Source organism: Dermacentor andersoni, chromosome 1 (genome assembly GCF_023375885.2).
Source record: "Dermacentor andersoni chromosome 1, qqDerAnde1_hic_scaffold, whole genome shotgun sequence".
Classification (NCBI taxonomy): domain Eukaryota; kingdom Metazoa; phylum Arthropoda; class Arachnida; order Ixodida; family Ixodidae; genus Dermacentor; species Dermacentor andersoni.
The window spans coordinates 65,323,774-65,335,838 of NC_092814.1; the positions used below are offsets into that span (position 1 = coordinate 65,323,774).

General features: G+C 43.4%; 1 protein-coding gene across 3 annotated transcripts in view; it reads right to left on the reverse strand.

The window, feature by feature from the left end:
* Rab3GAP1 (RAB3 GTPase activating protein subunit 1) overlaps positions 1–12,065 on the reverse strand; it is a 330,004-nt gene that overhangs the window by 282,855 nt on the left and 35,084 nt on the right. For all 3 annotated transcript variants that reach the window (XM_050190865.2, XM_050190864.2, XM_055061565.2), the window contains exons 9-11: positions 4,249–4,327; positions 1,498–1,566; positions 570–643 (exon numbers count right to left, since the gene is read on the reverse strand). In XM_050190865.2, coding sequence (XP_050046822.1) covers positions 570–643; positions 1,498–1,566; positions 4,249–4,327 — 222 coding nt within the window. The remainder of the gene's footprint in view (positions 1–569; positions 644–1,497; positions 1,567–4,248; positions 4,328–12,065) is intronic.

The following is a 12,065-nucleotide window of genomic DNA, read 5'->3' on the forward strand; positions in this document are numbered from 1 at the left end:
TTCAACAAGAGGACTTGTCTTCATCAAGGCGAAAATGAATACCTTGTCAAGATGTTGGCTCTAGGCTAATGCCTGCCTTGCTCTCCTGTTGGTCAACACAGCTAGTTGGGCAAACTGGTGGAGCATTACGAAAATGTAAACGCACTTCAAAGATGTGGATAATAGAAAGGACGAAGACATGCAGCACATACTTTCAACTGGTTCATTTGAAACCCTGTCATAAATATATATGCACAGACATGCGACACTCGATCATACACACTGCACTCATGTGGCATCCAAAAAGTTATTTTCCGTCAGCGTAACGAAAGCTATACTGATACATTCTTCTTCTTTTCTTTTTCGCATATACTCTTCCCCTTGATAATAAGCCTCGTCCATTCAGTACCGCCCTTCTATTGTCCATGCCTGTTAAGCATGTTGACATGTTCGTAATGCTGTCACTGTTGATCATTTAAAGTTTCCATCTTCTTGTAAGCCCTTTGTCTTTTCTGAATATTAATAAGCACACAAACCACAAGATGGCTTTCACACACACTAAATGAGGCTAAATATATTGAAGTAAGTACCCATGAGACAGTCAGGGTTTTCTTTCCATCGCATTCGGATTGACCACTTGGGTGCATTCTCAGGTCGAAGATCACTGAAATAAATATGTGCAAATAAATGACTGAAAAATATAAAACTGCTCATAAATGTTAAATTCGTAAGTATTTTGGACGAGGTCAGCTCATCAATGGCAATAATCCCATTTTCAAATCGATTTGGATGAACTCAGCACGTCCACTTCATTTTTCTTCTTCTACTACATAGACAGCTGCAGTGGAAGCATTTGAAATCTGCAGTTATTTCATTCCTTTTTGTACTACTACATAGAGGTTAGCACACTTTCAGCACCTCAAAGGCCACATTGATTCAGTCTTCGTGTTTTACAACATAGATGGTAGTATTTTTGTCAGCGCTGGAGAGGCATGTTTAATGCAGTCTTTGTTTTCCACTACATAGATGGCAGCACTTTGTCAGCGCTCAAAGACCGCACTTTTGGAATCGCACACTTTTTAAGTTTTTTGGCAGATTAGGGCGACGGCGTCTGCCACTAACAGCTCCCACGCAAGTAATGCGTGCAAAAGAAAGCCGCTGCTAGACTGTGACCTGCCTTAGAAGTGCTAGAATGCACGAAAAGCTGTCTTCAGTCAAGAACTTTGCTTCAAAGAACAGTTGATATTGAAAAAGGGTAAAATAAAGCATTTTTCGACATTTCTAACTGTACCATTTGTGGCAATGACAAGAAAATATATGTTGCATAGTGAAGAGATAAAATGATGTGTTAACACTCAAAACATGAAGCAAACTGGTCACAAGAGCTTTAGAAGCGTTTTCAATGGAATGAAGCTTGAAAATAAGCCACATAAAAAATAAGTAAAATAAGGTCACTTTTGGTCAAAATAATAAAACACTTGAGGGGTTAAGAAGCACCGTCAGTTTCAATGTACTTGCCTGTACACATCATTATCCACAACTACATCCTCTGGAACTGAGGGCCAGGTAACAGAAAGCTGCAGCTCCCTGAATATTAAGAAGAAAGATTACTTACATTAAAGCACCAACTGATGCCAGATTTTGGCAGATTAAATTCAGTGATGAAGCTTTCACTGTCAGCTGCATGCTTAACTCTGAACTACAGCAACATTCACCCATGCATTATTAAAGAGGGCTATTTGCAGGAACTAAAAACCACTATAAATGTACTCTCAGATGCATAGCAGTTTAAAATGTCTCCACAAAAATGCAGTATAACATTGCTGACATATTCCTGGTGGATAGAATTTCCCACTTGATACGGCCCCAGTGGAAAGCTCTGAAAATACTCTATTTGTAAAATAAATGTATTTTCTTTCTAAAATAGTCAAGGTTTGTTCCACTATAGTCTTGTTTGTTCCACATATTGTAACATTGATGCAGGCGCTCAGGTGTTTCACACAAAGGGGTCCCAAACTGAGTTTATAGGCTATTATAGAGCAAGCATGGCAGATGGCATAAGGACAGGCAATCATATTAATGGCATATTACTACACTACACTAAACACAAACCTCACAATGTGCTGCAAAACACCAAGGCATGACTTTTCTGCAAAGCACCACAAGGCTGCCAGATAGGGGTTACTTGGAATTATGGATTCAGGCTACTCTGAATGGCAAGTGGCCCTTGACCAGGTTTTGGCATTGCAAATAAATAAGTTCAGTGTATGGAATGCAGTCACAATTGTCCACATATTTGCACTAGCAAACATAGAGAGAATGGTAGAAATTTTAAATGAAGCTCACATACACTTCTGAGCAAAGGATAATTAATTTTTATAATAAACATAAGGAATGAAAGAGTTCACAACTTGATTTGATAGAGATTACAACTTTCATTTACTGTGCTCTGTGAAAAATTAGGATGATATCGCAGAAAGAACACTCAAACATAACTTTGGACTTTACTTTCGACTGGGCACTTTCAGCAGTAAAGTCAAGAACCAATAATTTAGACTCAATCAAGGTTGCCATAAAGCCTGACTTATCGGGAATCCAAAATAGCAGATTCACCAAAAAATAGAAGTCTTTATTTCACAAGTAGCCAGAGAAGCTTTTCAATGCATTGCAGTGGACACATACGCTTGCATGTAACCTGGCTGAACTCATTTCGACCATTGTCAGGCTGTCATTACAGATAGATGAAAGTAGAGTGACTGCATGCACCAATTCTCCATCTCTTCACATCTTGAGCAGTGGTACATCGCGCTCCGACAGCTGAATGACCCCGGGTTTCTTCACAACAGTAATTGTCTGGCACTTCCCTCACGTTATCACCAGAACACCTCTGTCAGGTACTAACACCAAGAGTAGAGTTGGCGCTATTGAAGGGCAAGTGGCAGTGCCACGAAGCTGTCCAAATAATCGAGCGTGCCTGAATTATGGTGCCCAAACAGCTGGTCAGCTACCGTATCACGTTCAGTGATTGCTCACTGACTAATAGAAAAGGATGTGCCAAAGGAACGATATACCTCCCACTAGCATTATTTTTGTATTACACCGCTTGCAACCACACCAAGATGATGTCCATTTATCTAAAAATTACATCACACAAAAGTGACGAAGGCGTTCAACATGTCAAAGCAATGCCTGGGCTATGACAGATGCCAGAGTGGAGGGCGCCAAATTAGTTTTGACCACTTTAACTTTTCATTCCTATACCTAAGTGACCATACATTATTTATACCTATAAGTAACCTACACCTATGTAAAGGGAGATTTTTACATTTTGCACCCATTGAAATATGGTCGCCAAGGCTGGGAATGAAACTTGCAACCTCGTGCTGAGTCGCAGAACAGCGCAGCTTAGGCAGTGAGCAAAACGAGAACAAGATGAAAGCAGGAGACAACGTTTCGACAAGTGGACTTGTCTTCTTCTTAGACAAGTCCACTTGTCGAAACGTTGGCTCCTGCTTTCACCTTGTTCTCGTTTTGCTCATCATCTTGAATTTCCATCTCCCGCCTTCCCCCTGTTTTCCACAGCTTAGGCAGGTGTCACACACGAATGAAAGTATTCTAATAAATAGAATATGGCCCAATGCTTTCTACGGCCCCTTCTTCCGTATTCATTACTCTTTTTTAACCTCTACAAAGGTTGTGTAGATTTATCACTGAGCTAGAACATTTGTGCGCTAAAATTTTAGTGCTGGCAGCCAAAATTCAACAGGAGTTCTGCAATAGTCATTTGTACGTAGGAGGTCCCACATATAGCTTTGAGACCACTTCGTGCATATTACTATATATTTACTTTGACATTATTTCAAGAAAAATGAACTGAAATTGAACAGAAATGCACTGCCCCCTATAGACCTTTTAATCAGGGCATGTGGGCACCCCTCTCTAGATAATTGGCTGTGTCCCCAGTAATTTTGTGCAAGTGAGCTCACAGATGCCCACAACAGTCAAGAGGACGTTATGGCAACACGCAGGGAGCTCTTGTTAGAAAGGTCTATAGCACTGGTGTAGGTAGTGTAAAGATAAAAATATTTACCAATCAAAGCCAGTCCTAATGCGTATACAGAAGATACAAGAAAATTTTTCAAGGGTTCATGAACTTAAATCCATGTTTAGTGCACCGTGCCCACATTTAAAGTCAGGAGGTGAACAGGACTCTTATTCAAGCCATAGATGTGTTTTTGTAAGAGACAGGCAACAAACCAAAATACTTACGAGATGGGATCTTCCAAGGCACCAAATGGCAATTTCCCAAGTTTAAGATTGCCGGTGTCGAACCAGTCATCAGTAACATCTAGAGGTAGGTTTCACAAAGTTAGTTCACCACTTCACTGAGATGTAAAAGAAGGGAATAGATTGGAAAGGTACAACGTTTGCCAAGAGCATGCAGGCCCCAGCATGCATGAATGGAGCCATTTAGGGCTTGAAGGAAAGCTCCTATGGCAATGGCTCTCAAACTTGATGGAGCAGGATAATATCCTCCCCTCATTCTCCACATCTCTTGTATGCCAGAAGTGCTAATCAAGATCACTGTGTGTCCTGAAAAATTACAGTCATGCATGCTTGAAATTGATGCTCTTCACAAAGAACACAGAGTCTTTGTCAAAAGCATGTAGTTCAAACTGCACATGGTTAGAAGTGTCCATTGGTGGTGCAGCATGTTTTCTGCAGCACAGTTGGCATTGAAAAGCTGTGGTGAACATAACAGTGCTCTTCCTCACCTTCCAGAGCTTCAAGTATACAATGCAAGTGCTTCCGCTGAAAATTTAGCTCAGCATTAGCTGTGTTAATGCATACTGTAGCCTAGAAACTTCTCTCAAATACAGTACCTTTATCTTATTGACAAAAGTACAAACAAAGAGAATAAAGAACTGCACAGCACAGTTATCTTGCCTTTATAGATTTACATTAGGGCCAGTTGGTTGTGAATGCCAGCTGTCATGTTGAAGTCTGAGCACTTGCTAATGACTTTTCTACAGACCACTTTCTCATGGACAGTACTATATCAAGAAAGCGGCACCATCTGGTACCAGTTTGATCTGGCCGGGTCACTGGGATGGAATGGGGTGCCAGAAGTAGCAGGCCTCGGCTGCATGTAAACAGCTGTTCACTGGGCATCATAACTGCATTTTCCAAAAATTTCCTGCTTAAGCAGTCATTGGGTTAGCAAAAGTATTGCTTAGAGATGCTTGCTATGGCTTCTGGTGAGCCTTTCTTGGCAAATTTTGCACCTCTCTGGTGGACCTGAGCAGCAGTTGAAATTTTTGCCACATAGGTGTCATGTATTTATTTGGTAAGAGAGACTGACCCCCGAATGCAGAGATCTAACTTGGATCGGGCTTGGACTTGACTTGACGAAGTTGGCCCAAAGCAAGAGGCGGACTTCAAAACGCCCAAGTCGGCTTTCACGTTTCATAGACGCTCAAGCTGACTTGCTTCGTCAAGTCAAGACTGTGCTTCAATGCAAAAGCCGGTTGCTCGTCTGTGTTCGAGGTTAACAATAAATTTATTAGCGTAAGGCACGTTGTACAGCAAAAAAGTATGTATCTTTCCAAATTTCTACCAGGGCATAAGTGCTGAAGTATAGTTTGCGTAAATTTATTCCATCTGGCTACGTCCGCCGCTGCGATGGGCAGTGTTGCTTGCGGAAAGCGCGCGTTCCCGGCGGGCTTAAGTGGTCTTCAAGTTTCGGTGTTTTGGCGCACTTTTTGAGTTTTAGGTTTCGCCATTTTTTCAAGTCGCTGCTACACTTTTAGGCGACCGTGTATTTGAATGCAAATCAATTTTATGGTCACATTTATTTTGGTTTTAGCTTATCTTTAACTCAGAGGTCTTGTTGCGTGTTTGTATAACTGGCCGTAGAGAAGCGAACGAAATGGTTGGCTCGTATGGTGGTCTTTGAACGGCTTTTGTTCTCGATTGCCACAAGGCGTTCATGCGCCGTCTGGGCCGGCAACCGGATACAAGAGGAGGCATACGGTCGGTTTCTGAGGGAGCTCGTGCGTCCCTTTTCGCCTATAGGCAGGAAGGCGACGGCTTTTGTTCTGCTCGGGCTACGTGACCCTTTGAAGAAAAAGCCAACCCATTCGAACGCACTAGGCCGGAGTCACAAACAAGAAAAAAAAACTGCAACATGTGCTGCGAACGAAGAGTACCGAGCGCCATAGAGTCCCCTGTCCGGACCCATATGGGTGACAACACCTGATAAAAAACAAAATAAATAAATAAAATGACACGTGCAAACGAATTGTCTACTTCGCATGGAGGGTTTGTCGAGAACAACGAGAGGGAGAGTGTGGCACAGTCGTAGACATCGCAAATTGGCAGCGCGTGTCGTCTGCTCGGAAAGTGTCATCTGTTAGGAAAACAAGTTGTGGGGCTCGCGCGACGGCCGCGCGCCGCATTTGGTACGAAATTGCTGTTCTGTCAACAGGCTTTGACGCTGCAATGTCGCACTCACGTACGCTCTCCTCCCAAGAGAACGCACCGCAACGCAAGACGGCACCCCGTTTTACAGAAGACGAAAAGTGCCTGCTGACGACACTCGTGAACGACTACAAGCATATTGTGAATGCAAGAAAACTGATGTCGCGTCGTTGACCAAGAAGAATCAGACATGGAAAGAAATAGCAAAACATTATAATGCCAACCACGGTGTTAGGCGGCGCGATCACCTGCAACTGAAACAATGCTGGACCAACCTGAAGCAAAAGCGGAAAGAGGAAGCTGCGAAAGAAAAGGGAAAGCGCCACAAAACTGGTAAGCGCACATGTTCTGCATGTCTGGCTTATTTTGGGCTACTTTTTATTGTGTTAATGCCCATGTTTCGTATTCGGTGGATGTGTGCGTGACAGTTCGGAATGCTGAGCGTAAATATGATCGTGAGCGCTAAAAACTGGTGATGGCACGTGTAGTCACAGGAGATGAGAAAATACACTCGCAATCAATCTTTCCGCGACTGCGGGAAGTGCACCAGCATCGGGCGCAGGTGCTTCGCGATGAGCAGAGTCACCTTTCCAACTGCGCGGCACACTGTTGACTGAGGAATGCGGACCGGACCTCCGGTGACTGTTTGAAACGTGCCAGCGCCGTAAAACATCACAGCCATCAGCAACTGCACCATGGGAGGCACACAGGTGGTCCTCTGTTGTCCCCGCTTACCCGGATAGGAAACATAGCGAGAAGTCGCACGGCGTTCTTCGTGAATCTGTAGCGACCGAGGAATTGTTCGTCGTCGTACAGCTCCATCGGATTCCCTCAGTCACGTAGGGTGGGTCGCGGAATTTTCGGCAAGGGCTGCGCCTCTGAAAATGCTGTATCCATGGTGTGGCAAACAAACTCGAAAGCAGCTAACCTCCGCACGACGTCCGTTCCGGAGGCTGCCATGTTGGAATAACACACGAAGTCAGTTTCAAGCTAGCCCAGGAGCAGACTTGAAACTTGAGCGGACTTCAACGCAGCCAACTCGTCCGCGTCGTCCGCAAGATCAAGCACGATTTACGACGTGCGGCGAAGCTGTCTTGAGACTGCCAGAAGTCAAGTTCGAGCCAAGTTAGATCTCTGCATTCGGGGGTGAGACTAGTTCTGAAAATAAAAATGTCTGCTTGAAAATGATTTTGCTTTGACTCTGCAATCTATGGAAATGACCATGTTTCAGTGTGTGTGTGTGTGTGTGTGTGTGTGTGTGTGTGTGTGTGTGTGTGTGTGTGTGTGTGTGTGTGTGTGTGCGCGCGCGCGCGCGTGCGTGCGTGCGTGCGTGCGTGTGTGTGTGTGTGTGTGTGTGTGTGTGTGTGTGTGTGTGTGTGTGTGTGTATTTCTGTGCATCATATGCAGTCTTGGAGCTTGAAATAAATGCTCTGTGTGTGCATAATATTGCATGCTGAGTGACAGTCTATAAATGCACCACAGTTCAATTATTTGCACCATAGGCGCCAACTACGGGGAGTCTCCGGGGCCCGAGCTCCCTCCGCCGTTTTCCAAAGAGGGCAGAGCCCCCCCCCACACCCACACACACAAACTAAAATGGCATTACCAGAGTTTGGTCACCCTCATAATTTTCGGTTTCTTTTGACTTGCCTCAACCTTTTCACTTAAAATTTCACTGTGACTAACAGCTTACTGAATCATTGTTGGCGCGGACACGCACAGTTTTTAATTCATACTTTCGCTTTATTTCTGCAAATCTTTATGACAGGAGGACAAGTGCATTAGAAGCACTAGCGGCGGCTGCCTCATTTGTATTTTCTCACTTAAACATTGTCTTAAATTTCCACCGTAAACACCATCCACATACACAATATATTTAAATATACACACAGGAGAAAGTTTACTATATTTTGAAAGAGAAGGAGGTGGCCAATTAAAAATTATTTCTAAAGGTATGGATAGCCTATACCTAGAGAATGAATATGCTGCTGTATATTTACCTCGCTTCAAATTGCTTTGCGTGCTTTTTTGACCCTGAAAAAACCCTGCTGATTTCAGTGACCCCTACAGCAGAGTCTTTTATCAACGATGGGTGAAATGCACGTGAATGATATGTGTCTCAGTATTGCTTCTCTTTCCAGTAAGCAATGCTAATGACTAACAAAAAAAAAACTGTTCTAATAATTTACAACATTTATTATGCATGGAAACACCGTCATTTGCATGCAGAGGTGACAAATATCTACAGGGTGTCCTAACTGACTGTCATGCACCCAGAATTAAAGAAAGAGGAATCGCATTACTCGACGAAAACCTAGTGAATATTGTTTCCAGCACAGTGGAGTAGCTGCCAGTATTTTTTTCAATAGTGAGATTTAATTAGGTAATTGTAATTATTTATCTAACTCGAGGAGTACTATCCTAATTATCAAAGTGTCAATGAGGCATTTGTAGGCACAGCTAAGGGACATCTAATTGCGGTATTTTCAGAGATGTACTAATTGGGTACTGATTTTTCCTACTGATAAATAAACCCTACGAAATACAAAAAATACCAGATGTCTGCGCTCCCACCTGCATCATAATGCAGCTCCCTCGAACAAGCTCCATCTGAAGTAGCCACAACGAAATAAAGGAAATAAAAAAAACATCGTAATCAAGCTAGTTCTTTATCTGCTGCGCCCCGGCTGAAGTAACACATCGCATTTGGCGTTAGTTCGAAACAAGCTGTGATAGTTGTTGTCTTAGCATAGATAAAGTGCACAGATGGTAATTTTCTTTTTGCCACAAAATCTATCACCACAAAAGCAAATTGACAATGTTGGTGCAAAGGTTTAAAGGTGCATTTTGTTTTGTCCCGGTCGCCATGCCTTTCTCTAATGAGCAGAAGGAAAACATGATCCTTGCCTTGGGAGCTGCAAATGGCAACAAGAGGAAGGCCACAAATACATATCAGTCATGCAAGTGTGGCGGTAGACTAAACGCATCAACTATCATCAGAAATTATGAAAACCTGAGACAAACCAGCCGCTTCCAGAAACAGCAGAGGAGGACTCCATCTTTGAGTCCCAGCCTACGCACGGATGTTCTAGGATTCATGGCCTCAAGCCCTCCTGCTAGCATGCGGGACGTGGCCGCCCAGGTACAAATTTCCAAGTCATCAATTTCGAGGATTCTAAACGACTCGGCATTTCACCCTTACCACCTTAACCTGCACCAACGCTTGGATGATAGGGACTTGCAGAATCGTCTAGATTTCTCAAATTGGGTCCTCACAAAATCCAATGAGTCATCAAACTTTTTGAGTAACATTATGTGCACAGATGAAGCCAATTTTTGCAATAACGGCTAGGTACTGCTGCTGGAGTGACTCCAATCCACACTGGGTAAAGCGCACTCGGCACCAGTACCAGTAGTCGTTCAGTGTGTGGTTTGGAATTCATGCCGGTGCTATAATCGGTTCCATTTTCTTCAATCACACACTCACTGGGTAGCATTACATGGACAAAATCCTTGAAGGAGTGGTGGATGAGTTTCCCAGTCAAGTCCCGCTGTCATGTCTTGCACTTCTGTGGTATCAGCAACACACAGCCAGCACACAGCAGCAGCCGAGCACAAAATTGGCTGGATGCGACTTTTCATGTGCAATAGATTGGAAGGCACGGGCATGTAAATTGGCCGGCTAGTTCAGCTGACCTCTCTCCATTCAATTTCTTTCTTTGGGGTTATGTGAAAGATCATGATACATGATCGAGACGGACTTCAGATGAGCTCAAGGCAAGGATAACGGATGTCTGCCGTAGAATTCCAGCATCGGTCATCAAGAAAGCCACAGAAGATGTGATAAAGTGGACTCAGTACTACGTAGCTGCACAAGAACAATTCGAACACGTCCTCTAGGCAGCAGCCACTTACGAATTCATAGATAATCAGGGCACAGTGAAATATGATGGTTTTAATGCGTAAGCACTTCTATCCTTACCCAACGGAAAAACCATCCCTCCGTCCATCCCATAAGGCAATCGCTTTCAACATAGCGCCCACAGCAGCGAGCGAATTCACCTGCGTGTTGCCTCTTACTTCAACACCAACAAAGCAGCAAGAACACTGCGCTCATGGAGCTCTCAGCACATGCCGCACTCTGCTGCTTCCGCAGATCGCTTTAAAGATATGGGCCGTGCCGCCGTGCCAGACGTAGCCACCGCCAGAGGACGGCTGATCACGGTTCATAATGGTTCAGTGTACCTAATAAATGTTGCATATATTTCCTTCATTTGCTACATTTCCCTGGTCATTTCATCCCACATCCACATCCGCTGCGGGCTATCTATAACACCAGTGAACACTGCTTCTACTTGCCTCTTCTACGTCGTCTCATGCAGGTAGCACTTAACAGTTCGGTGTTGCAACTGCCCTTCTCCATCTTGCGGTTCTTTCGCGGTTGTTCTTGCAATTGTACGAAACATACCAGCATACCACTATGAAACACGTCAGTTCTACGAAATGCTTACGGATCATTCAGATAAATCCCAGAAAAGATTCTGTGTGGATTCTTTTCTTTTTTGTGAATACGTCCCGATTGCCAATTTGGCTCATTTAGAAGCGGTACGTTTACTTTCTTGCATCAGTTTTGCCTTTTCTATACAAGTGAGTCACTTCCTGGTCTGTTTATTTTGCATTTATTTTTTGCCACAAACTTGTTTTTGCAGCATGTATACACTCTAATGAAAAATAAAACCATCACTTTAATTTGGCTTTTGTTATCAATGTGGTGAGTCGGCCTTGAGAGACGGATAATAAGTGTGACGTAGAAATGAGAGGAAGGAATGGCTGCGAAGATACGAATCCTACTGCTGGTGACCCTTCCACAGCATTATCAAGGTGATGCGCTGTCTTTTCGGGCTCGCGACAGACAAAGGGTCGCTCTCAATTAGCTTATTTGAGGGCGCTGCTTTATTATGCGGGTCGGAGAGCAGTCATGTGGTATTTTTTATTTCTCGTGGGCTTTCTTTACCAGTCAGAAAAAATTGTTCGCAACTAGTACGTCGCTGAAAACACCGCAGTTAGATGTCATTTGGTGGTGCCTACAAATGCCTAATTGAGACTTTGATAATTATGATTAATTTTCAAATAATTTAATTAATCCTAATTACCTAATTAAACATTAGTAACGAAAAAATTTCTGGTGGCTACTACTCTGTACTGGAAACAATATGCACTAGCTTTTCTTCAAGTAATGCAATTGCACTTTTTTTAAAAGTCTTGGTGCACGATAGCTGGGACACCCTGTATAATTCATTCAGTTATTGAATGAGGCCAAGCCGGATTCCCTCGAAATCAGAATCAGCAGCAGCCATGTGCAGCAGTGCTTATGCTTGGACTCACAGAACAAAAAGAGAGAGAGATGCTGTAGTTTCTCCGTAAAGGTGAAGCAGTATTTAGTGACAGCAAAGTATAAAACAATTTAACGAAGGAAAATTACACCATTGGGAGACGCCAGATTCCCGATGGTGTGAGAGGACTCAGGTTGTGAAATTGAACTGTCGCCTACTATGAGGTTTGTATATGCTCATAAAAGCGGTCACTTCAGTAAGCAATTCTTTGAG